The sequence below is a fragment of the Bombus bifarius genome, unplaced genomic scaffold (assembly GCF_011952205.1).
Source record: "Bombus bifarius isolate JDL3187 unplaced genomic scaffold, Bbif_JDL3187 scf7180000007966, whole genome shotgun sequence".
NCBI classification, from domain to species: Eukaryota; Metazoa; Arthropoda; class Insecta; order Hymenoptera; family Apidae; genus Bombus; species Bombus bifarius.
Window position 1 is genome coordinate 6,417,511 of NW_022884352.1, and position 27,809 is coordinate 6,445,319.

At 40.4% G+C, this 27,809-nt stretch overlaps 1 protein-coding gene across 3 annotated transcripts in view; it reads left to right on the forward strand.

The window, feature by feature from the left end:
* LOC117205607 (protein lozenge-like) overlaps positions 1-26,445 on the forward strand; it is a 37,251-nt gene extending 10,806 nt beyond the window's left edge. For 2 of the 3 annotated variants that reach the window (XM_033444210.1, XM_033444219.1), the window contains 4 exons: positions 1,762-1,872; positions 4,220-4,519; positions 24,148-24,318; positions 25,525-26,445. In XM_033444210.1, the coding sequence (XP_033300101.1) occupies positions 1,762-1,872; positions 4,220-4,519; positions 24,148-24,318; positions 25,525-25,994 (1,052 nt within the window). In that variant the 3' untranslated portion in view covers positions 25,995-26,445. The remainder of the gene's footprint in view (positions 1-1,761; positions 1,873-4,219; positions 4,520-24,147; positions 24,319-25,524) is intronic. The other variant, XM_033444226.1, reaches the window with a different exon arrangement.
* Positions 26,446-27,809: the final 1,364 nt, after the last annotated feature.

The window sequence follows — 27,809 nt, forward strand, 5'->3', positions numbered from 1 at the left end:
TCGACTGTGGAAAACGTTCAACCAATTTCTCGATCATGCCTGGAAACGAAAACGAATGGAAAAGGTAGCCATGAATCGGGTGGAACGACCGGAGAAAAGGGAACGAAACAAAGTGGCTACCGGGTAGCCGTCACCGTAGCCGAAAATCATCGAAACGTTCCCGGCAAAACAATATCGATGGATCGGCCGCTGTCAGTCAAAGGTTGAAATTGAATTTGCTTGTCCAGTAATTGCTCCGCGTTTGGAATTTCGATTAGACAGGAATACACGACGCGTTCGTCTCTCTCGAAATCATTTTCCCTTGCCCTCGTAAAAAAACCCTTTCCAAAGCCATATACGTTCGTTCCAAGCTTAAGTGTTGCAACCGTGATTCAAAATATCAAAAAATCTATTTGAATTCTTAAACAACTAGACTAAAACGTGGTTGCAGCGGTGTATTACAGCTTATAAATATCAAAATCGGTACGATCAAGGATTGGAAAAGCACGTCTCGGGGAGATGGAGAATTTTAGAGCGAATCGGAAGCAGGTTCATCCAGATAGATCGAGAGAAATCGCGCGTTATCGAACGATATTACTCCCAGTAGCCGTCCATTGAAACTATAGAGAGATTGCAATTGAAAGACATTACCGGATGATTGGAAAGAATCCTTAGATCGAGATACTGGATCACTTGTCTCGATGAATTCCTTGTTTGTATCCACCGATTCGTCCAAGTATCGTCGTTGTTTGTATCTACCAATTCATTGACAGTAGGTTAGAATTCTAAAGCACAAAAAGAAATGAAAATCGTCATTAAAGTACAGTTAGCTTAGAAACAGTTTGATGATACCTATCTCTAGTGGATCAGCGATAAATGGTGTGTTTTGGTGTTCATTCGCGAATCATCAAGGTCCTACTCGATAAGTTTTGCATCTTTTCTAATAATTCCTTTCTAAATCGGTTCTTACATTTACATTATTGCTGTGTCAATTTATCATAAAGTTCGCTAGTACGAAAATATAAATCGTACGAAGTACTGTCAGATCAGGTAAATAACGAAATTATTTCAAGTAACGGGGCTCGACTGCTCCGAGCTGATTGGCATCATTGAAGAGCAGAACCTTGCTTTGTCCTTCTTTCTGAGAAAAGGATATTTTTACCATAAATTTTCACGAAGGAGAAAAATCTAGCAAATAGAGAGAGAGAGAGAGAGAAGGAGAGAGAGTATCTTCGTACAAGAATGAAAAGGAAAAAAAGGAAATATTCGACTTCTCTAGAGTCTAGACTGACCTGTTTTCTATACCATGGAGGAATAGGAATTTTCTTTATCGTTCCTTCCAAGAAGAGGACCTTTTCTGCGATAAATTTTTACGAAGGAGGAAAATCTAGCAAATAGAGAGAAAAATAGTTTTGTACGAAAGCAACAGAGGAAAAAAGAGGAAAGATTCGTGTAAAATTCTCGAAATGCTGGCAGACCACGACGTGAAGGAGGACGTAAGACGAGCGGAGGGAGGGGTCCGTTATTAGAGAGGAGGAAAAAGCCGCGCTATTTCCGTCCTCTGGGGCTGCCACACTTTGATTAGATAAGCCCACCACTCGTGCTGCGGAGATTGGAATTATTGTTCTCTCTCCCTCCCTCTCTCTCTCTGTCTCTCTGCTTCACCATGTTCAACGAACAGGCGAAGGGGCAATCGGTGAAGGTGTTATATCACGATCGTTCTTGTTTATTGTAATTAACCGCCTTTCCGCTTCTAGATTCGGATAGCAGGTACGTTTTCAGATATCCCGAACAGGCACGACGCGATAGCGAAGTCAAGTCTTGATGATCTAACATTCGAAGAGATCCTTGGTGCTCTGATGTTGGATCGGTCGAAGAACAATCCTCGTTCAGGTGTGTTAGATCCCCTTACGTAGTTGTGAAAAGCGTGAAACTAATTAAATACCGTGACTCGTGTATCAATTCACTTCTTTCGTCCTTGTTTAGTATATTCGACGATCCTGATTCTAGTCGTTTCATTTTTTTCGCTATTCTTGGCAGACATAGAAATCCGAATAAAAGTTGTGGAAATTTAATATTTATAAAACTTATTGTCGTAGCAAGTCGCTTCTTTGGCTCTTGATATATTTTACGATCGTTACGCTCTTCTCTTCATTCTTCTTTAATAGAAACATTATTTAATGGAAACATCGAAGAAAGCAAAAGAGATTGTAGGAAAAGAACCTTGAGGAAAGTAGTTATGAGAACTTAAGCAAATACATTTTGTCGTATCAAGACACTTTTTCCTGTAATATATTCGATAATCATATTCCTGATCTTATTTCTTTTTAATAGAAACATCAAACACTAGAAGACACAGCGAGAAATCGAAAAGAATCTCTTAGAGAAGAGTTCAGAGGGAAAATCTCTCGAAAGGTGTAATTGAAACCTCTGCCTCGTAGAAAGGACGAAAGCGCGCTGCCTTGCTCTCCTCCGTCGCAATCCGTGATCCATTCTGAATTATCCGCCGCCGTGCTACATCCCATTCTACTTTGCTCCTCTTGAATGGAAACACCTCGGCGAGCCATCCAAAAAGAGTGTCGGCCGGTACGTTTGGAGCATTACGAGCGTCCGGTACGTGAGAAGTCGTGGGATCCGGTCGAGGAGCTGAACACAGAGCTCCCTTGTTTCTCCTGGCCCGGCGATCGTGGTAGTCGGTAGCGAGGAATAATCTTGTAGGCATCGGTTGGCGCACCGGAGCTGACCATCTGGGCTCACCGACAATTTCGTGCAGTTTGCGGTCGAACTTTATTTGTCGTTCGCCCTCGTGGCCGAAGTTTCTCTCTTCCTCTCACAGACGAGCGTGTTTTCTTTCCTCTTTCAACTACTATTCTCGTCTTCCTTTTCGTTCCTTCTCTCACTGGAAGAATAACAATTTGCGCCTCGCGAGCTCCCATTCTGGGCTTCCTCTTCTGATTCCGAGAGGAAAGGGGAACGTGCTCTACATCTCTCGATCGACGCCGATCCTCTGCAACCGTGTGCTCTTCGAGCGAAAAGTGGAACGAGAAGATCTTTTTTCAAGGAAACGTAAAGGAGAAAAATTATCCAGAGCTTCCTATAACGATCGATATTTCGCGAATAAAATGCCAGAGGTTATATAGCCTAGTGATTTTGCCACTGAATGTCCTGTTCAGTGATTACGTAAGCACTCGAGCCTATGCACGTGGCGCATAATGTGCATCGCCGTATAACGATACACACGGACTGCGTGCATATTGCGATCCGCCCCAATAGAGAATCGCCATGTTCGCTGTGTATACTATGCAGGCAACGCGATACTTGGCTCTGCCAGAGCTCCATCAATTCACCGGCGGTGGTTGGAATGTGCGAGGAATGCTATTGAAGTCGATCGAGACGCGAGCCACTCAAATTTCTTAATTATCCCTCTCTATTGGGCTAATTGCACAAACATATGTCTTCCTTGTCCCTCTTCGTCCAGGATGCTGAACATCCCTGCTTTGGATAGCAAGATTATCCAATCTTCCTTGCGTCTTTGCGCGCTTCTACAAATCTCTTTATGTTTACACTTTGAATTGTTAATTCAATTAATTGTTAATCGTACCTGATTCTATTGGCATCGTATTTTTATATTTCAATCTTTCTCTCGTTTCACTCAAAAGGAAGAATTTGCATAAATACTCGTTGATGCATGTGAAATGCGCAGTCGTTTTTGCAAGTAGAAATTTAATCGCACGTAATTTCCGTCAAACATTATATTTTTAATTGGGGAAATTACCATATGAGTGTTTACTAATTGGTTTAGTTATGGTGAGTTTATAAAAATGATCAGTTCTCCGATCCAAAGTTTCTTGGAACGTAGCTGTTACAGTTTTCCTTCTACTTGAAATAGAACAAATACTTGAAATAGAGCAGAAAATGGTTTTAACTTTTCACATTTCACAAATAGTACATAAATTTATATCTCCAGCAACTTCACGGTAATTTTTCAAATTACATCTTCTTAACATTGAATGTATGTGACTTATAGCAGATTTTGGGAAACAACATTTTATATGCACCAACCCAAAATGTTTTAATCTTAGAATTAGAAAAATTCGCAAGTTTTGATCGAAAAAGACTGAAAGAATGCAATAAGATTAAAGTTGCCTTCGGTTTCGTTTAGGATATAAATAAATTCATTGACGCATAAAACGCTAAAATTGGAGTAGAACTGGAGAGAAACGTGTTATTTATCTTTCAGGGCAGACACACATTCCTGGATTGGCGCGAGTTCCCGCATTATCCCGAGTTCCTGGACTGGCACGAGGGACCTTCCCCGACGCACCAAGCCCGTTCACTCCCTACCTACGGGAACCAGAGCCGTACAGGAGGAATAAGCATCACGTCGGCAACAACGTCACCGCGAATTCGGTTAGTGGTGCCTGTACCAACCCCAACAACACCGATCCGACCGCATCGCCTGCTTCCAGTACACACCTCGGGGCTAATAGTGGCTCCTCGGCTCATCAAGATTGCTACAAGCACAGTCCTCAGCATGGTGGTGAGTCTCACACCTTTCACTATAGCTTTCGTGCCTCTTTGTCGACTTTAACGCTGTAACAGCAGGCTAATTTCCAACATATAGCGTTGTTCATAAGTTTTAGGACGTCTATGTGATGTTACGTTTATTGGAAGATTCTGATAGATTTTACTTTATTTGGTATCTTATATCGTAAGATGCGAATTTTGCATATATGTGTATATTACATACATGGAATTTGACTGCATAATGTGAATAAAATGACAAATTTCTGTTAAAACAATTGCAAAATAGAAGCGGTGAGAAATTTATACTTGGTGCCTCGATATAGCTGGTAGCGTAACTTTCAGGTCAATAATTAATAAAGTATGGTTTAGGTCGTGTCTGTTGGACAATTTAATATCCCAAAATATTTGAAGTGGGAAGGTAGAGCTAATAAATAAGTAAAGAGATACACAATATCGTGCACTAGGAATTAACACACACCTGACGCTAGTGTAACATAGTGTTAAGCTTTGAACACTCGTGAATTTCACGAATCATTCTGGTATTCTGGTAATAACGACTTGTTTTCTAAATTATAATTAGTTTAATCGAGATACAGATATAAGACAGTTTCCTTCCCGATTTCTCCATACAGTGGATTACAAATATGGACGAAACGGATCGGTTAGAATCAGAATATCCAAGCTACGTGGCTAATTAATTATCAGAGCTACTTGCACAATTGTAGTGATATTTTTAATAAGATCTTACGAGTTACGTAAAACTCTTTCCAGCCATGCAACGAAATTCGTTAACTTGTGACTTGTGAATTTTCTTCAGTTTTCTTTCGCATTTTTTAGATTCTAACGCTAGTTCGATCGAGTGAGTGCGAGAAGATAGAGGCCGTGTCTTCCGGTCTGTTTGCTCCTTTCGTTTCGATAGCGGATACTCTTCGGGCATCATCATCTTTCGCTCACGACCAGCATCCTCGTGGCTCGTGGAGCGACTCGAAACTACGCACAAACCCCACCCAACCCCTTCTCCTCTATCAAAATGGGGAGGAGGAGAGGCGATGGCGAGGGATCAAGAGGAGGGGGGGTCTGCCGTTTCGCGAGGTAATAGTTTCATACCTCGTTCCGGCTCTGCACCCTCTAATTCAACGTAATAACGACCTGTTCAACCTGCCGTTTCCATCTCTTCTCTCGCTGATCTCCGCCACGATTCACCGTTGGATCTCTCTACCACGAGGCAAAAGTGTCCTGTCCTCGCATTGTTACATTCTCGTTGTGCTCAGTAAACAGATTTATCCACCGTTTGATTCGTCTTTCCTCATCATTTATCATGAATCATAGTCTCTAGGTGGAAAAAATTCTCGAAAATTTCTGGAAATGGTTTAAATTGATCTGACAAGGTTAAGCGGTAACTTTTTAAGAAATATTTCGAGGCCAGTGAAGGTATCGAAAGAGTCGATAATTCAAGATGCAAAAAGGCGGGAAACTCGGCAGCCAGTTTATTTCTGCATGGCTCGTCTCGCATCAGCGGTCTCGACCTGATCAAAGTTAAGTAGACGCGCCCCTAGCTGGCAAGACCTCTTTGAAGCTACGTTGCGGTTTCTCTTTGCCCTAATCTCCTCCTCCTCTTCGACCTCCGCTACCTTCTCCGTCGATCGTGCTACCTTCCGGGCCAACTTTACTGCACCCGTGTCACCTTCCTGGATCGGCCACCATTGTAATTACCTCATCTGGGGAAGCCAACTTTCCCTCGCCATTCTTCTTTGGTTCATGCAAGACAGTGGTTTACATCTTTTCTTTAACCCACTGTTTGTGACCAAACCGTGTTATAACTGTGTGTTATATGAAGATTACAGGGGAAGTACAGGATAGGTCGCACTTCCTATCTTTCGCAGGGAAACGGTTTTGAGATTTAGCACTTTGTCAATTAATATCATATTATCGGACTTGTTTCTGTATTTAGTTCTGGCACGAAACATGTAATTTTTTATCCTCTTAATAATTTTACAAATTTTACTCGTAATATCAAGACTACCGAATCTGACTACAAAAATTTGATACAATTAAAGAAACTCTTCGAAAAAGAACCCTTTGTTGAAAAATAAGAGTATGTGCTACGACTTCTTTTGCCAATGCTTTACAAGCAATAAAATCACGAAAAAGTTACTTTGGCGACCCCTCAAAAGGTTTGGAAGATAGTACATTTTTCGAGTCACGATCGGGATCGTTCGCCCGTAATGTAACTATTTATACGCCTATCATATGAATGGAAATCTCAGGCGAAATGCTTGCTTTACCAGTCGCTCATTCATCTCTCCTCTCTTGCTCTTCTCTTTCTTCACGCCTAATGAGCAGATGCAAGGGCCGGCACACGTACGAATGAGCTCAGAGTGCGAAATGAGCGTCGGTGGATGCAATTTTCTTCCTCCTCCTCATCGTCTCCTCCCATCGTAGCCGAGTCTCTCTGTTCTTCGGTGTTTTCGAGGCAGGCCACCGATTCAGTGATCCCCACTGAATTTACAGTCCGTACAACCTACAAGACAGGCCCGTGCACTCACGTACGACTCACGTGCACGTCTGCGTAATACCAGGGATCGATCGAGAAGCGATCGATCGATCGAGAGCTGGATCCATGTTGTTTTTGCCGTTCACTGCTGGCACGAACTCCTCCTTTTGTTTCGGGCTCGGTTCGCTTGCGATGCCAGACGTTGTTGAATCGAACCTCTATTCCTCCCTCTTGCTCCCCATCTTCTTCGTAATCTTCTTCTTCTTCGCCATTTCGTCTCTCTTTCTGCACCGCCACCGGTCTCTCCTTCGCGTGATTGCTCTCTAAATCTCACCTACATGATCACTGTCGATCGTGACTCGGCCAGCTACGTTTACGGACTATGAATCAAACTGCCGTGCCTGACTAGACGAGGAAATTTTCAACGCTATTAGTAGACTGCGTGTATTTATGCAAATTTAGTTTTTTATGAACGCAGTTAAAGAGCCAGGGCCCAGAGAAAGATTCGTCCCATCCACTGAATATTACAACGAGGATAGCACTTTGGATATTTCGCATACTTTTGCAAGTATTATGCGCGTTCCATCCATGTTTGCGCATTTAAACTTTCTATAAATCAAAACACGCATTCTAGCTATTAGGTTAGATGAAATTTCTGTATTTGTTTTCGGCAAACGAGTAACGTGGTAATACATACTTTCTACTGTATGAAGTATCACAACGAGATGCAAACTATTTGTGGCTAAGAAGATTGTGGCTATTAGGATGGCACAAGGACAAGAGACATGTATCGCTGTCTACAAATATTGGAACACCTGTTAGTTTCATAGAAAATATGATAATTCATATGAATTACCATAGATTACCACCACAGAGAAGCGATTAATCGGTGAAATTTTTGTATGCAAGGTAACGATTAAAAATATAGAGAAAAAGTTTTCGGCGATTGTTTGCAAGGATTGTAGAAAAAGAGGGATTAACGATAGTATATTGACGACTATAGTAATTCGATTGGAACTTCATTGACAAGATTTTAGATAAATTAAGTAGGTAATCGAAACGAATGGGATCATTTATGTTTTTACCACTAAAATCATGGCAGTTGTTTCTCATCACAGTGTTAATTAAATTCCAGAATATAACACATACGATATGGGCATACAAATTTCCTATGACAAGTATTGGAATACTTTCATGAGCCAGTGTTCCAATCAGAGTAGCATTCCGCTCGCCAACCTTCTTTCCAATCTCGAACACAGTACACGTTTCTATTCGTCATAAACGCACCAGAAACAAGCTCATACAGCAACAATCTTGGCTAGAAGGTTTCTGCAGGTGAAGAAAAAAGGGAAGCGAGCGTTATTCCTGTCTCTTATAATATAACCGTGTCCGTTTCTCGTCTTCTTCCCTGGAGTCTCATCTCGAGTCGTGATCGGGGTAATAAGGCTCTGCCAGTGGCAAGCGGGCCGAGTACCTGAAGAGCTGGTGCAGAGAATCGAAGGAAGAAGGTTGCAAGTCCTCTTGCCTGTTGGTCGAAACGAGAGGGGCGAGAAGAGAAAATAAAGAGGACAGGAGAGACAAAGATGCTGTTGACGTAGTAGGGGTAAGGATGCTGATTATGGGGTGTCAAACAATCACGCTGATTGTATATTCTCCGCTCACTTCTTCTGTCTGCCTCGACGTTTACTCGTAGTCGCAACCCGAAAGCGGTGGATCTGTCTCGCTTGCTCGCTCGGCTGCTTTCTTCGAGAAGTCGCGTCGTAGAAAACGTAGAAACGGGCAACAGCAAGGAATTACGTTAAATTATGTTAGACAATGTCTTCTACCGTTTAGTGTCGAAACTAGTCGAGATTCTTTTGAGGCAAGATGCATAAAAAAGGAGAGGAACAGTTTGTCGTCGCATCAAGTTATTTCACGAGTGTGCTCCTTAAAGATTAAAGTGATCCACTTTTTGCAAATTTCTTAACTTTACGATACGATAGATAATTAACTTTCGGATTTTTATTTCATTCGATGACTAGACAGAAGAGTTTCAGAATGAAATGATTGGAAGAAATGGTTAGAGTAATCTGATAGATTGCAACATATTGAAAATATGTAGGTGAAAAATCTACGATATTCTGCAAGGGGCAAATAACATTGGTTTAGTTATTACGTTGATTTAACATAATTAATTCAGTCCTCGCGATTAATGCCGATAATATTTCCTAAATATTCCATAAGGTGACAGAAACGTGTATTTAAATTACTCAAGATTAGATGCAGAGATAGTTTCGCTGTGGAATTTATCAGGCAGGAAACGTCACTCGCGATATTTTACATTTGTGACCTCTATTTTACTCAAAAACGCAATTCATACCCGGAAACTTCGATTATAAAGATTGCATAAATATATTTGTGTATCTATTTACCGGTAATTGGATAGAAAAGTTGAAGAAGCGAAGGGGAAACGAAGGAGGCAAAGATTTTCGAATCTCGCGATTCCCACGTGCCTCCACTCGTGGCAGAGAACACGGCTACCTCTCTGCTCGTTTCTCTGCCTTTTTCTCCACCTACTGATGATTGTCGTGTTTCTTACTCGTGAACGAAGATTTTGTCCGACGGGGCTTAATGGAAGGCTAGTGCGTGCTTGTACGGAATCATTATTCTTCCTTGGGATGGTTGGGAATTTTAGTTAAACGGTACTCTGCTGCTATAATAAGATAGAGAGAAAGAGAAGGAAGAGAGGCCTTTGTCGTTTAATGTCAAGCTGCGGCCGGATTCGCATAGAATTTCATCTGGAAAGTCAGTTGCCATTCTCTCGAACGCGGTACTTCTTTTTAATTCTCGCGGCTGGTATCACGTGTGGTTGATTAAATTTCTTCGTCACGTCGGCGCCTTCGAAGCGTCTGAGGTCTGCACGGGGAAAGGGTTACCTTTCTTAAAGGGGTGCGAGGCAGAGAAGTTGCCAGGCAATTAGGAAAGTGTCACACACACTCCTTTCGCGAGTCTCCCTCGCAACACGCCAACCCCTATCATGCTCTATCAGCAGGTTATTAACGTACAAGCTTAAACTTGCCGCGGGAACTCTAAAGGATCCGTGACACATTAGGAAACGTGCAATCAACACCCTCTTTAAGTACATCATTAACTATGAAAGTCGGCTTGCTCTTATTTTCACAATGATTCGAGAAAATATCGACGCCCTGGGTCTTATTTCTCAGAAAATATGTTTCCTGGTATATACAAATTTGTGGAGATTTTAATGCATCAAGCATCCTTGGCTTCAGTTTTCTAGCTTTTTAGAGACGAATTTTTCTTTCAACATTAATATAATCCCTTTTACGTATTGTGCACAGACATTCGTAAAGTTAACATCTTTTTAGCTGTAATTAATATTGAAATACGTCGATGTATCGTTGCAGACTGTGAACTGCAGAATGTGAAATGTGGTTCGTTGGAGGTACTGGGTTCTGGGTTCCATTAGGTGAATTGCGTGAGAAAAATTATAGTAACCCAATAATCTTCTACAAGTTACTTTGGCACATATCGTACCATTAGCCTTGTAAGAGTTGAAAAAGTTCCTTCGTATACTTTGCACATATTTGTGGGAATTTTAACGCTCCTTTCGCTTACTATAAGTCAGGACGCGTGTAAGTAAGGAAACTTGGTCGCAAACGAGGCTTCGATGCTCACCGAAATGACGAACGCGACCGCAGAACTTAATTAAACTCGTAAATCCGTCGCCACCGTCGTCCCAGACAGCCACGACCGTTGTTGCGCCTTGCTACTTATTTCCCTGCTCGCAGTCGACCAATCACTGAACTCTATTTTGAATTCATGCAAACGCACCCTTCGTACGTTGCAACAGGACATCACACTTCCTGAATGGAATCTTCCCTTTCGTTAAGAAAAAATGATCCGTAGAATGAAAAGTTTCAACGAGTCTCTATTCCAAGTATCAAACAGCTTTAGGAAAGATTCAAGTACTTTTCGGTTTTCAGTGTCTCACAAAAGCTATTTCAACACTTAGCGTAGAAAACTTTGTATTACATATGAAACGTGTGAAAGAGTTTAACTTGAAACCTGAAACTGGAACCTGAAAATGTGTACAGGTTACAAGACATTCACTACAAACATACGGTTAGTAAAGAATTAGCATATAATACGAATACTGCTCTTAAACGCAGTTTTATTATTATTATTGCTAAGGATGAATATGTGGCTCGTTAATACAGCGAATAGTCGAATACTTGTTCAAATACTTCAGCGATCTTTACAAAGTACGTGCTTGCGATAAGTATCTTAAAACCTCTACGTACATCTTCGAATTGGTTTCAAATTTTACCGATACACAGCCATAGTAGTCGTGCCTCATTACAGTGCTAATGAAATTTTTTAATGTTTCATGTAATACACATAATATATGTTCATAAGAACTTCCTGTAAGTGTTGATATACTTTTGCGAGCCATTATAAGTACATTCAGGATCATGGAAGGAGAACTGGACGAGATCCTCGGCTTCCGCAAAATGGAATTTCAGAAATTCCTGGGCTGCGGTGCTCGGTGAACTTTATCGCCTGTCGGTTTATCGCGTATCCTGGTGACACGACATCCTTCGTGTCCGTCCAATCAGGCGCGCACTTGGCGGACGACTCAAGGAAACCCGTGGTGACCGCTAGGCCAAGACCGCGATAATAACCGGGACGAATGGAACGTTTCGTTTCCATGTATTCCCCCTTTCAAATGCTCAGGATCCAACCGAGGTGCTTTCCGGAGATAGCCGGAAGTAGGTTCCTCGTTGCCTCGTGATTCGATCGCGTTTGATCGCTCCATCCAGCAGATAAACATCCAGTAGACGACAAGCTGACTCAAATAAGCGACAGAGCGTAATCACTTTTTATTATTTGGTGTCTCTATTTTGTCTTTATTATCTAAGATCCTTGTTGTTCAAGATCGGAAGATCGCGTTTTCTATTTTTCTTTTTTTTTTCTTGTTCTTTGTTAGAGAGAGTTGTTACAATTTATTTGATTGTGCAGAGAGAGAGAGAGAGAGTTGAGAATCTAGGATGAGATAGACGAGTTTTGGCACGAGGGCTACTCTTGGGAGGAGGGTGGATTGAATCGAACCCTTCGCCCCGAACGCATCCACGCTTTTCCCACGACGCTCTCTGCTCGTTCGACGTACACTGTCCCCGGCTGCTTACCACTGAAAAATTCGTTTGTGGGTATTTTAAGAATGTAGCTGATTTCTAGAGACATTTAGTGAAAATAGAATCTTTATAAAAGAAGAAATATCAGAAAATATACGGATATTACGTATGAATATGGATATATACGAAATATGAGAAGAATTTGTGTTTCGCAGCTCAAGAAAATTCAGCTCTGGAAGGCTCAAGTTTTACAGCAAAATTATTGCCGCATCGTTTTAATCCACTGTTAAGCTATTAAATCGATAGAAAAGATAGCTTCCAAGAAACAATATTCTCTAAATAATGACACGCTTTGCAAACGAATTGCGAAAGTCAGCGTGGATAAAAATTTCTGAAGTGGATCGATTGGCTGGCTGATGGATGAACTGGCCGAAAATCGAGGCGTCCGGCAATCATCAGGATACTCGTTCGAATCGATCTGAGAGATGATCGAGGGACAATCTCGAGCAAATCGATCGAGGTCGATCCGCCGGCTCGAAACGTAGAAAGAATTGAGCCGGACGAGCGAAGCGAGAAAGCAGTTCACGATCCAGAGGATCCCGCTTCCCGAGATCGTCATCCTACCGAAACATCGGAGCAAAAACTCTCGAAAATCTTGGATATAAAAAGACGGCTAGGCTTGTTGCAATAATAAGCGCTTAGTCGACTGAAGAAACGGAAAACTGCACTTCCGACCACGTTCATCTCGCGTTTTACCATTAACAGTCATTTATTTGGAACAGTTTCTTTCATCATGAGATAAAAAGCATCGTGACTGCTCCAGGATTATCTCATTGAATCGAGTGTTTCGATTGTTTTTTGAGGAATTCTTGGTGCATCGCGTCCTAGAAGGAAATTGCAAATTTTCACACGCTGCACTTTTACAACTGTTATTTGTTTTGATATCGAGTTTTTTTAAGTACACAAGTTTGACCGCTCGAGACATTATTTTTAAAATACACCCTAGAATTTATCACTATATATATATTTTTTGAGGCATTCGATACTAATTATACATTTACAATAAAATTGAGCTATTGGCAAGAGGTAGAGTTGAATAGTTTGATTTTCATATTTCACGCGTTACTTTCTAAATATTAGATAATATTAAATAGGAAAAAAAGATAATCAACATAATAATATACCGATTTTCCTCAGTTTCTGTTCTGCTTTCCAAACCACTCTCAGATTTTTCATTAATCGATGTTGCAGTAATCGATGTTCCAACAGTTAATATTCTATTGTATATTTATTTTGATAAATCTAAAAATAACAAAACATTAGAAGCAGAGGAGTGTCAGTGCTTAAAAAGGGAAGAGCTTTTGTACAGTAAGAGATCAGATACGCTCGCACGAAGCAGAAGCTTCTATTTAATAATGAGTTCCTCGCCTCATTCTCCATTCGTCTCGCGCTCCTCCCCGTTACTTGGCCAAACCGTAAATGATGTTGGCTTCTGCAAAAGGATTTAAAGGTCCCACCACGTTTCTCGTAATGTCCTGCCGTTCGCAGAAATCCTCACAACGAATTACCATACTATTTCCTAACCGGTCGCAGCTGTCTGGTATTCATTCTTGATTCTAATCACGACCTTGCCATCAAGTCTTTGATTCTGATCATTTTAAATAAAATGAAATTATATATATGTTATTATATATATGTTATTTAAAAAATTTATGATTTTATTAGCTAAGAAAATTGTTTCGTTATGATTTTAACAAGATGATTCCTTTCTTCTTCTTGATGTTCTTGTTAGATCTCGTTGAAATCCAACCGCTTTTGTGACTAAGTCTCCGCTCTAAGACCACCCACGACACTTTCAAGACCGACTTTACATAGTCGACGCGATTTCGAAGCCCGGAAATTCCAGGGATGCTAATGTTGCCATTAATCTCGGTGACTTGCCCGACTCTCATGCAAAACTTAATCTCGCAGGGTCATCGCTAACAAACGCATATTTACGTTTGTTAACTTACAATAAAGCTTAGCAAGCGTATAAAATGGAGAAATGGTTAGCTGTAAATTCAACCAATTACGTTACGGAAGGTTTTATAATATGGGACATACCATGCTATCTGTGTAGAATGGCTTTCAAGTTTTTCAAGTAATGTTATATTGAATTATAGAATTCTTAAGTTTATTAAATAGATTTACGGTACATATATAGAGTATAATGTCTAATATACTTTGTATTCACACGATTAAATAATTATTCGATTCGTTTATTTTTTAAATATGAAAAAGTACAGAATGTCCTGTATTTTGTAGACATAAAACAAAGTTTTTCAAGTATCACGTTACTCAAACATGTCATTTTGTTTTATATTCCTCTTTCCACGAAGCTTTTCAACCAGGATCTAAATGAAATTAATTTGTCATCATATCTGCAACAATTCGAAAAATAAAACACGACGTTACGAGAAAAGCAAAGAGACGTACTTATAGAGAGAATTGAAAAGTGAAACGAATTTGAAGGAAAGAGGAAGGGAAAGAAAAGCACGAGATGAACCACCGAGATAGTGAACGGAAGTACCGGTAAGGTAGACGAATTAGGATCGAAAGGAAGCCCATACTGGCCAGCCTTCTTTTCGTTACACAAAATTCCTGTACTCGTAACATCTCAGGTACATTGGCTGGATCGTGTCCGGAGAGAGAAGGAGAGCAAGCAGAGGAGAAAAAAATAGGAGAAGGAGAAGACTAAGCAAGGCAAGAATAAGTCGAGGGAGAAGAAGAGGAAGAAGAGGTGGAGGCAGTTACGTGATCCACGCTCGAGAGGGCACGGATCTTCGTCCCGATCTCGAAAGATCCTCTCATTTTACCTGCAGACGATTTTGGTCGTCTATCAGTTCTCCGTCTTTTCTTCGTTTTTCCTCTCCTTCGTTAGATGTCGAACAATACGGGGCCAAATTGAATTACGCCGGCGGGCGTGAACTGTAACATCAGGGTGAGGATTCTTTAACGCGATCGAACCATACAGTCTTCGCCGCAAGGAACCTCCTGGCCATGAATTTTATTCATTTTCTTCGATACACAAGTATGTATGTACTTACATTGAGAGCAAAATCCATTAAGCCACGCTTTTTCTGAACAACGGTTTATATAGCATTAATTCATTCCAATAAAGCGTATCATAAAGCGGCGAAGGCGGGTCAATTCTGACTCGTGCAGTTTATTACATTTTAGGTTACCATACACGTTACTTAACGTATTAGCTCCATATCTTTAGCTCCTACATTACTTACCGCACGTTACTTTTTCTCAAATATTTCTGAGGGTTTCATGGTACTCTTTCGATTTATATTAAAAGATCTGTATGATTCTATCGTCAATGGTACAGTATTTCCTTTCAGATTATTCAGCGTTGGCTTCGTCCACTTTTCAATCTCAATGTCTCATATATAAGGTGATCTATTTGAAGTTTTGCATGCAATTATCTCCCGAACTACTCGTTATTCCAGCAACACTTAATTTCTCGCGCGAAGAACATCCTATAACAGTCAGAAATCTCATCTATGTGGTCGTACCTCTCAGATTTCAACGTATCTTTGTATCTTTAAATGAATCTATCTGTTATCATTTAGCCGATTCTACGATGAATTCATCGACCTGTAACATGTTCGGCGTCTCGAACAAAAACATTAATCCTGATGTAATAATAATTATCTCGGCAAAGAACGAAATAGCGTAGAAACGAATTCAGCAAACTGTCGATCGGAAATCCAGCACGTGCGTCGATTGATGTTTAACAAAGTTGGAAAACAGTTTTCTAAGAGCGTCGTTGGTTCCTGAAAAAGCGTATTCGAAGACAGACGATTCGTTTGAGCTCGCCACGACAAATGGTAACTAAGTGAAGTATCGGAGATGTCCAGAGGAGTCTTTACCTCGACCTGCTTTTTTTCCAGTCGAACCTTAATTGAACGCCAATCAACCATCCGATCGACCCGTGATCAATTGATTACCACCGATCGACGACGCTTTCGTTGAAATCTCGCGATCTCGCGTTCCCTTCGTAGCTTGCAGCAACATAAAAGGTAGATACTTTCTTGTTCCTTAGGGTAAATCTGTTTATTTTGCGCAAAAATGTAATATATGTGATGGAGATTTGGAAGGCTCCTTTCGGTTCTTCATGCGGCCAAATTGAATGGTGGCTCGAACCCGCAAAGTATTCTGCTTGCACGCGAACATCTTCTTTGAAATTCTTCAAGGTAATTGACGACTCTTATATTTTTGTGTCGTACAGGCCTTCGATATAACGTCGAACTAAAAATAATCTTGATTATTCAGAGTGTCTCAGGGTTTAACAATCAAATTCTATGGTTCCATAGTCAAAGAGGATATATTCTACATAGTAATTCAATAATATATTACGTGTCTTGTATGAAACTTTTGAAAATTTTATTTACTTTGTTGCAAGAGTAAAATTTGAAACCAATTCGAAACTAAAATACATAAAAGTTTTAAAATATTTCATAAAACATTAATACGTATATAACATACCTAGCTGAGTGAAACATATACTTGGTGTTAGTAGCGACACCAATGAAAATTATGGATTATTAATGAAATGAATTATCGTTTAAATACTTTATCGATCTCTGTCAAACTTTCACAAGATTTTCAATTATTATCAAATATCGATGCAATCATAATAGTCGCGTTTCACCGTAATGCGAAGGAAATTTCAGAAAGTTTTGCTTTCTTACTCCGCGCTCGTAAAAGTTTTAGCATACATAGTACATATACCCATAAAACACTTTGAGAAAACGAGATGTAAATTACTTTATTTGGCGTTTAACATACAACTATAACGCGAGAAATAAAGCATCGACGCGAAGATCCAAAGAGGATGAGAAGAAGAAGAAGCTAGGAAATTCGCGTGTCTACCGATGATAATCGGTCGAAATGGAGTACGGGGCCCGTGAATTTCCGGGCACACCGGTGATGGGGCCTCTCCATTCATGCTCTTCATTCACCCTCGAAATTACGAGGCGCGTGTGGAAGAGGCTCGAATGAAAGTTGCGAAAGGCGTCTCCTGAAAGGCGACGGGACAAAGGGGAAAAACAGAAGGAGCGGCTGCGGAACGAAGAAAAAAGAGAAAAGGTGGAACAGAGTCCGGAGATCTTTTTCTCCGCAGTCGAACGCGCCGGAGACTCCTTGTGCCGCTATTGTTCGTTTTCAGGAGCAAATTGCGGCGATGCGTGCGTGCAAAACTCGCCTCTTCTGCGGCCGACGCCCTGTTAAACAGATTTTCTTCTTTCAGAACGATTGGAGGAGATGAATGGAGAGATGAATGGAAAATAACGAAGAACGGAGAGTACAGCGCGAAAACGCAAGCAGGATGAACGAAATTAGCAGTGGATGGGCATTGAAACCGTCGTCGAAAGCCGCCTACTTTTGAGAGATTGACGAACCGTGGATGGTCCTTCTGCAAATTGCCGGCAACTTCGCCATTCGTCTCGCGTTTCTTCCAGATTCGTTGTTACTTTCTCACGTTTCGTGTGTTGCAACTTCAATCGTCGTACATCGTGCGGGAATAATACCGAATATCGTTGTATCAATCGTGGATTCGTTATCCTTTATTGCGGAACTTTCGGATTTCTACGCGTTTAAAGGATATTTAGAGATACAACGATACGCATCTAGGAATACACAGTAATACTCTTTTCGATAGGATTTTCTAAAAATTCTCTCTTCAAGTCAACAATCTTCACGTGGTAAAACGAGGACTCTTCTTACACGTCATGTAAGACTGATCAGTCAGTATCCTTTTTATCAGCTTTCTTTTCTATTGTATCCAAAGATTGAATCTAATCTCGCGTCGCACAAATTGATCGATACGAGTCACTAATTTAACACGGTTTTCGATACTTCACTTTCAAGCAACATTTGGAACAAACAGCGTGAATTTCGTGAAATAAGTCGATTTTTACGTGGTAAATCTAGAAAAAAGTCATTGAGGTACATCGCATCATGCAGGATACACATACGATATACTATATCGATCTCTAGTTCTAAATTTGAAATTTTTGATTCTTTTTTATAATAGATCGTGACACAAGACTATAGGCTGCATACATCGATCTGTAGTTCCGATTCTAAGTTGTAAGGTCAGAAGATTAGGAGAGGAATGGAAAGAATGATTTTCCTCGTAGATTATTGAGTTAGCAAGGACGTCAAATAACGATCGCGCTGGTAGTCGGTTGCTCGCGATCCCGAAGTCATCGAGGGGAAACACTATCCTCGGGACAGGATACCCGGTGTATAAGAAGAAATCGCTGATGGTAAGCGATACGCAAGGCAACAAGAGTTTCCTGGCCGCTCGTATGCGTAAGACTTCTCTCTCTCCTCTATGGACGTTATGCAGGGTTTACCAGTGTACACGCGGCCTCTTGATATGTGTCATACACGTACGGTTAGCGTGTGTCGACATTCGTGTCGAGCAGGAATATCGAGACGACGCAATATCGACTTACGTTACACGACCAAACGAGCATCTATCTCGGTGGGAAACGAAGCCCCACGGCTTCGTCTGTTCGACGTTGTTCGTAACGTTCGTCCTCTTTTCGATTCCGAAACTTCTTCTCACAATGTGTCCACTGACTAAAGAATTCCAAGTTCTGACAAGGCAGCATTTATTTCCACTTGCAAGTTCTGGTATGAAAATATTCCCTGTTCGACCCCAAACCTTCTTTTCTACGCTGGCTAAAAACTCCCAGACTCCAGCAAGTTCGTATCTATTTGCAATTTAAAATTCCGCTTTCAAAATGTTCCATGTTCTAAATACGTTCGAAGCTTAAGTATTTTCAGGCTAAGACGTGGACGTTCATACTTCTGCACTTTGGTACTAGAGAGTTCGCTTGGTTGAAATTCTTGGCTCAGGCCAAAGGTTAGGGTGCACAAAGCAGCAGCCTAAAACGTGTCAAGGACAATTTCCTTGGATATTTTGTCTCCTGTCTCTGGTATTCTAGACTTTGAAACTCCAAAAGTGTCCCAACTTCTCTGGGAGGGTAAGGTAGAGTTATTCGAGTCAGCGAGGAGAAATTATATAAGAACTAATAAAGAAACGAACGATATAATTTTAATTATAATCTCGTAGTGTCTTCAACGATGCTAGAGAGATTCAAATTACCGACGGTCGCTGTAAAAGCTATCTTAGGACGTAGCGTACCATTAGTCTAGAAATGGTTCAGATATTGGAGATTAGGCGACTAAAATAACCCTTACCATATCCTACTCTATGCAGCTTGTTAGTTACCAACAATGGAAACGATCCAAAGTATCTACTATCGTGTTGCCACTTTCTTTGTGGAATAGATGATCGGCAGACCACTCGATCGTTGAAAGAAGAAGAAGAAGAAGATGAAGCCGATCGAAGGAACGGGCTAGCGGTAGCATGAAGCTCGGTGTGGGGTGGAGAGTTAGGTGGGAGAGAAACCGAGAAACGACGAAATGACGGCGGTCGATGGACGGTTCGTTAAGTAGATGGCTGGTCGAGAGACTAAGCACCAAAACCACCTCACTGTGGTTTCACACCCGCAGAGCTACGGACAGAGATCCAAGGAAGGAGGAAGAGAGACACGAAGAGAAGGAAGTAGTAAACAACTCGGAGTTCCTTTGGTCAGGACTCGTGCGTTCCTTTGGTCAGGATCAACGCCGATGTTACACCTTATGATTTCTTCAAAGAGTCGTCTGCTTGTCGATCGAGCGCGGTGACCAACCCTGTAACGATATCGAGATCACCGATAAATGGAAATGGTCTATGGGAAAGTTCGATCCGCAAAGTTGTCCTTACTCAACATTGCAAATCTCTGGTGTCTGCGGTTGAAACGATGAAACTATGAAATCCCGAGTGTCGAGAATAACGCGATTTCATCTCATACCAATGATCTGTCTTCGCTTCTTAATCTATTATTCGTTGATCTACTTGATCTTGGAGAGGATGTTTCGGTGTACAACTGTATTTTTAGAAACAATGCAATTCGCTCGGGAACAGGAGCAAATAGGGAATGATGTTTCCAATGAAATGAATATTTCATTCGATGTTATGCTTGAAGAGGTTTTCAGACAACTTTGTTCTTTGTTCCTCTGATTTATGAAAACCTTCTCTTTGACGATTAATTTTATCTGCCAAGGTGGTTCAGTGTATGACTCAATTCTTGCAGGAGACCGACAATGTTGTGAATAAAAGTGAATACAAGACGATTGGATATCACAGTTGATGTCTTTCTTGATCGAATCTCGAGACAAGTTCGATCTCCTTCTTTTCTTTTTTCCGTAATTCATAGAAACTGTTCATTTAGCGATTAATGGTACCGTGGTTCAGTGTGTAAATGAAATTTTTTCAAGAGATCGACAATGTGTGAATAAGGATGAGTAGAGAATGATCAAATATCCACCTGATATCTTCCTTGGTCGGATCTCAAGGCAAGTTCGATCTCCTCTTTTTCATGATTCATAGAACTAGCCTGTTCCCTGAAGAGGCTCGAAATGGACTATTATCCAACAGATGGTCGACCCATGCTGGTGTGCTTTGTTTTGTTACCGTTGTTCCGGTAATTGCGGCAAATACACGGCCATTTTCGGTAATCACCCGCACGCCCCCATCCCCACGGTGCGCGGTCCCTTTTGAGAATTCCGAAACGACCTCGACCTTCTCTGGTCGGTAGGCGTAACGACAGTTTTGCTAGCGGATCTTCCACCCGCGACCTCGACCTGATCTTACGGCGTGGCGGTTCGAACGCCTTCCTCGAGAATCAAAGCGTAGCTGACAAGGAAATTCTTCGGTAAGGAAGTAGCTTAGCTTCCGAGATTTTTATAATATTTCATCAAACTCGTGTTTATCGCAATCCAGTAGAAGGCTTTTTCTTTATTGGAATAAGATTATAGTCGATTCGCGATTACAGTAGAACTCTGTTTGCGTAAAAGCCGTTTATCTGAACTTCATTTATCGGAGTGTATTTTTAGTTGCCAATTGTCCTCAGACAAGTTCGTAGAAATTGAATTCTGTCGCAATTGTTAAGAATATTTGGCAACACTGACACGTTCAGCTCCACTACGAAAATTCACAAATTCCAGCGTGTTAATTCTAATATGTCCCACGCGTTTCAAAATACGTCATATAAGTCGTATAATTTATAGACTGACAATATTCGAGTGTCGAAGCGATCAGCTCGAAAACGTGAGATTCGCTTAATCCTTCACGGAAGCCATAAACGTCGAGACTTCTCGATAAACGACACTCTAATGCAACAAAGTAAAATACAGGAAACGTTTTAAAGAGGCTGCTGCCATTGAGTTCAGCCTCGACAGGTTAAATAATTTGACTTGGAAGGCTCGCGGAGTGTAAAGGCCTGTCCGTAGGTTTACGAGGGAATTAGCAACCGTTAATTACAAAACCGCCGTCTGTTTCTTGCGCGGCCAGCAGCCCCTCATAATCCAACGCGGGACTACGAAGCGTGCAGTTCAAGTCAATGGCGAAACCCGTGATTTATCGCCTATTAAAATCGACGGTTTTCTAATCAATTCTCTCGGCGACTTCCCCGCCTTGACCCGAAAGGTTCTCCTGCTTTCCATTCGCACTGTAAAATGTAAGTTTCTCGCCTATTGTCGACCGAGTAAGACGGATCGACAATCGATCGATTTGCCGCGGGAAATCGGAGTCAAATCTCTGTAAAATTCGACTTTATTCTGCAGCTACGCGATCTGCTCGGCCGAATCAGCCGTTTTCACTCAAATAGGAAAATCTTGTGGCATATCTGGTAGAGTGGAATACCTAATTTCGTAAGAACCGTATTTTTTTTACGTTTAGGTAAAACACAGTTTGCCAAGCTGACTGAACTGGTGAAATCTGACTCTGACTCGAAGATCTTTCCTTGTATTTACAATAATGCATAATAGGCGTGACTTCATCGTATTTTCATTTTTATTGGAAATCAGGTATAGTGGAAATTAACTATTTTCCGTTAGTTGCAAATTTGCTTAATATCTACTTTAACATATTTCTAACACTATAGTTGAATGGATATGTATATGCTTAATCTAAATTCTAAATTGCAACTTGTGACTTGTAAAATTTCGCTAATAATATTAATCCAATTGTAGGAAATGACTCTGTGAACAAAACGCAGGTTTCGAAAATTTTTGACAATATAAAATCCGGAGTTTTCGAAACTACTTTCTCGTAATAGTCCTTCTTGGAAGTGGCTGGGCGACGAACGCGCCCTTGAGAAAGCGTGTTTTGTCATCGGGCCGACGACTATCCGCCGAGAATCATCAATGCCCGGGCTTTCCACCGAGTCTTCCCGCTAGTGAACGACTCTCATATTATAGTCATCACGTATGCACCTCTGCAAACATGAGACAAACCTGCGAACACAAGTTCCTTGAACTCTTTGATTGACTTCCTAAACGTTTCCTCGTATCGTACGCGATACAATAACGTTTTATAATCTTTTCCTTCTTTTTTTTTTTTTTTTTTTTTAATAAAATAGAACGACCAATAGAAATGATCGAATCATTGAATAAATACTCGAAGGCCAACAGGAAGCAGACTATAGTGTTACAGATGTCGAATGAAAGCTGAAACGGCCAATTGAGAGGACGAATAAAAAAAAGGGGGGAGTGAAATATTGTGTGTCGATGTTGGTTCTTTTCGTGAAACTTTATTCTCGATCTCTGGAGAATACGTATTTCATAATCACAAGTCAGTCGCGTTCAGCTTCGACGGAATAATGGCGAGTAATAATTTTGCCGAATCATCGTTGACTCAGCGTGCGATATTTTCCTCTCTGTATTTCCGTAACTTTTACCGGTTGCTCGTCTCGTCATTACCGCGGAGGTAGGTACTTGGAAATTCATTGCACGTCCGACGGAAGTCGCGTACTCTGCGATAAATATTTCAAGAGATGATAATTAATATCGGATAATTACTTGGTATAAATGACGTAGACCTTGTGATTCTTACGCTGCACCTACGAAAAGTCACGTATTTTTTAAATGTCCGATTAGTACGGATAGATGTTTTTGCATTTTTTGAGAAATTTAAATTGCAAAAATGAAGATAATATGAAAAGATGTGTATCTACGTGAAATATCCAGAGTATGGAGTGTTAAATTATAAATCGAGTAGCTAAGTTCATGAGTAATGTACTTGTCTTTTGTATGTTACATGAAAATGAAAAATTATCTGTAATTAATCAGTAATCAGCGATGTTTCCTTCTTGAATTTCATAAAATTTCGATAGTAATAACCTCGATTGTTTTTCACAATTCAGTTCAGCAGCAAGTATATTTTAGATATTTGATATACTATTGCCTATTATTATATGTATTCTACGCATCTTTGCATTTTTAAATTTATTAAAATTGCAAGGCTGGTTATAATATTTAATGAACGAAATGAGTCCCTGCCTCTGCTTCCCAAAGTTCCAATTCTTTAGTTGCATTCATGGAAATATAAATTTGTATAAACATCCGTGACCAATTAACGTGTACTAGCAATCATTTAGACTTCCGGCATACTTCGACTCCGTGAGTCATTTCAATTAATCTGACGGAGTTACTCACTCAGAACACCGTTACAATTTTACAAACAGTGCGTAGAATCGAGTCAATCGCCTATGAGTCTTCTCCTTGGAATCCCGTCCTATGAGTTGAAAGTATCCAACGTTTGTACTCATTGTCGGTATACTGAGAAATATTATGCGAATTATTATGCGTTTATGGGAAATTTAAAGGTGCGAATATGCATAGATTGCATATGTATGATACATAAAGGTATATAGAGAAATATATAACTCTCAGATATTTATACATACATAAAATGCACATAATTGGCAAAAATATATAAAATATTCAAATATAATAGATATAACAAATTTACTCTTTCAATTATTCTCATAACGATATGAATTCGCGTAAATAACCACAGTATGATTATTAAAGAATTTTTCTAATGGATTGCAATGATTTTTGTTGCAGATACGAGTACGGCTGCTGCAGAGTGGACTTACCCATCTGCAGCATCTTCTTATCCAGCTCCACCAGTAAGCAGTGGTGGCTCGTTTTCGCCGATTCCTGGAGGAGCGTTTTCGTATCCAGGGGAAGCCCTTTCTCATCATCCCACGACGGAACCGGTACCATTACCCACTGGTTAGTACCAAAATATTTCTCAATCCTTTCAGTGTATAGCACGAAAGCAAACCATCAGATATAGCAATTTTATAGTAATTTTAAATTTTATTTAAAATCGTAGATAAAGGAACAATTGTTTTTCAAATTGTTCGTTCTAAACATTTTCATTACTTTATTACACTGTAAAAGGATGAAATACAAAACAGCGATTTGCATTCATATCTAAAGGAAAATTCTGATATTTAGCCATCTCTACGCTGTTGTGACGCAGAATATTTTCCAAGAAGGCGTTCTTCCTCTTCTGTGTGACGTAACCACTTGTTAACACCAGTAAAATACGAATAATTCGTATAATCTTGTTATTTTTGCCAGATTCTCACATACGTCGCTCATAATTGTTATCACAGCGAAATTGCTGACACCTGTTTGATCGCTCCAAACAGAACACCTTTAATCTCTTAACAAACACTTCTAGTTCTAGATATACATATACCTATACATCCGCTCATTAATACAAAGACACCCAGGTACAGGAAAACTAGATAAACCTGAAACACCATAAGGAAATTATTAAACCTCCATATTTGAAACCTCAGATCGATATGAGTAAAGAACTCACATATTCAACAAATCTCATCAATTATACTTGCATAACGAATATTCATATTAATACGTTTTTGATAATATCTGCATTGCCTCTCCAACTATACCTTCTATTACATATTTCATTTTCTATTTATTATATTCTATATGTTACGTCATACATACTATGCACACACTAGCTACTAAGTCAGACTTAGATTTCATACCATTTAATTCAACGAGGGTCGCGCTAAAAAATAGTAGAAGTACCAATATCTATGGTTATTAATCCATTATTTTCCTCTAAAATTGTTGCAAATAGCATTCGCAACTGTTCTCTGGATCCGTGTATTTTAAATCTTTATCTCGTACAATACAAAATTCTAATTGATTAATTATTTCTCTAACGATCTGGATCAATTAACACGTTCAATTCGAGATCACCGGTTGTCCTGATCTACAACCAGAAACGTCTATGCTTTTTTCTCGAAATATCTGAAATATCCTCTGTATAAAAACCACTCGACTAACTTACTCGTTTCAACCACGCTTCAACCTCAGCCACAGCCTCCAAGTATCCATTCCTTCAGCAGAAACTTACATATCTAACAACAACTGCACAGTCTGTCTCAAATCTTGCAGTTCTTCCGTCAGACAGTCAACAGGACACGTACACGCCGAACTGCGTCTCCATGTATCCAAGTCACGGAACCTCGTCGACCTCGTTGCCATTGGTACCCAGCAAGACCAGCGATCCAGACATCTTCGCGGGCGGTGGGACAGGCAGCGGAAGTCCAGGTTACCACTACGGTTCCTGGACCTCTGGACCAGCTACGCCGGTCCCGGTCGCCTCACACAATTACAATCCAAACTACCAAGGCTACTATAATAATCCAAGCCAAAATTACATCAGTCCAGCGCCAATGGTCCTTTATCCACAGTTGTACAGCACGGTGAACCAGAACCAGATTCATCTGCATCTGCATGGTGATTTGAGCGAGGAACAGGTCACAATCGCTGGCAGCAATCTGACGATCAGCAGCAACAGGCTGGAGATCGGAGTTATGGGCGAAGAGAACGAGCAAAGGAACGATGTATGGAGACCTTACTGAAGGGATTTGTAAACGAGTCTGTGACTTTAAATGTTATAAATGTGATATCGATGAAACGATAATGTTTGCAATAGAGAGTTGAGAGAAGGGTCGAGCGAAGGTGTTAGGAACTTGGTGATGTAGTGGTAGTGCTCGAGGAAATGGTCGATTTTTCGCGGTCATACCAAGTGTGATTGGTATCGACGGTGACTGAGAACTGGAACACGAATGTGTAGATACGCTGTCGTCGTGAGAAAGTCTCGAGGTGTTAGGAAAGGATCTCGACTCTAAGAGCGTCTCTAACTCGATCGTTTAGAAAAAGCATCGCTGGAGGAGCGCGTAGAGGGATCAGGGCTCGATACGCGGCTGTAAATTGAGCCAGCGCGTACGTGTATCCGCAAAGTGGGAAGATAGTCATGTAACATTGTAAATACAGATATTTTCCATGAAATAAAATCTTGCCTGAACAGGTTCCTGCATGCCCCCGTTCACTAGATCCACCACGAGGAAGCTTCGTATACGTAGGAACGAATATAGACATAGCATTAGTAAAGAGTCATCGAGAACATCGACGATTTTTCGTTCGTTGTTTCTCGTTCCTGTCATTAGCAGGAAAAATGTAACAAAGGTAGGATCAACGAATTAATCTTCTTCGCAATTCGAGTAGAAAAATCTTGATACGGCATGGAAACACACATCTGCCCACAGAGGTATGTGGTTCTCCCTTTTTTCAGAGGGCACAGAGGCCACGAGTAATCCTTTTTACGGGCGCGCTGCAAGCTCTATTTAATATTTAAAGCATACTGGAAATGACGAACGAATGGATAGTTGCGGTCTACGTCACTGTTCCATCCTCTCTCCCTTTACTTCCAACCCACCCTGTTTTCCATTCTTTTTTCCATCGGTTTTACGAGCCGACTAAAAAACATCGTTCCTCGTTTGTACGATTTTCTACGAAGTAAAGCAGAATATTTCAGCTCTGAATGTTCCTTGAGTTGAATTAAATATCTTCCTCGTGTAAGATGAAAATTAAGATTTAGCGATAAGATTTCTTTAAAACTGTGGTAATTGTGGATTGTGGTAAATAATCGAGTTTCGAGTCGATAATGCAAGTTTTTAGAAATTCTAAAACGAAGTTGTATTGTACAACAATTGGAAGGATTAGAAAGTTACTTGAGCGTCGAGTCCCAAGCGAAATTACTGTCTGAATGAAGAATTAATGGATTATCCAACGATTCTGCTGCCAAGCTATGCGTAGAGAACAAATAGGATGTTTTCCTGATTACAATTAGTGGATAATGACCAGGTTCGAAGGAATTCACAACCATTTTCCTCTTTCCATTGAGTTTTCCAACATTTCCTTTGTTCGCTCCATTGGTTTCTATTTCGTATTTGCATTTCCACGTAAATAATTATCCCAATATTTTACAAGCTCGGACAATCGTCTCACAATTAATTCTATTGTATTCTTTGAATCACATTTGACGCAATTATGTTTTCTTACTTTTGTTGCATTTTCTAGGTTTTGACAAAAAATGTTCGGATGATTTTTATAAAAATTTTGTTAAAATATTGAAAATACTTTTTCTAAAGTAAAAGTGAGATTCATAAATAAAAATTCGAGGACTACAGCAGGTAAGTTATTAAAGATAATGTTTCCTTCGTTTCAAGGAACAAGATATAGAGTGACTACAAAAAGCATTCGCACACCGTTGTGTCTGTTATTGCATTTACGTACTAATTAATTAGGTCCAAGTACATTAGTGGTACTTTCGTACGACTACAAAAATTTAACACGTGCTATGAAAATGATATAGTAGAACCTAATAGAATATG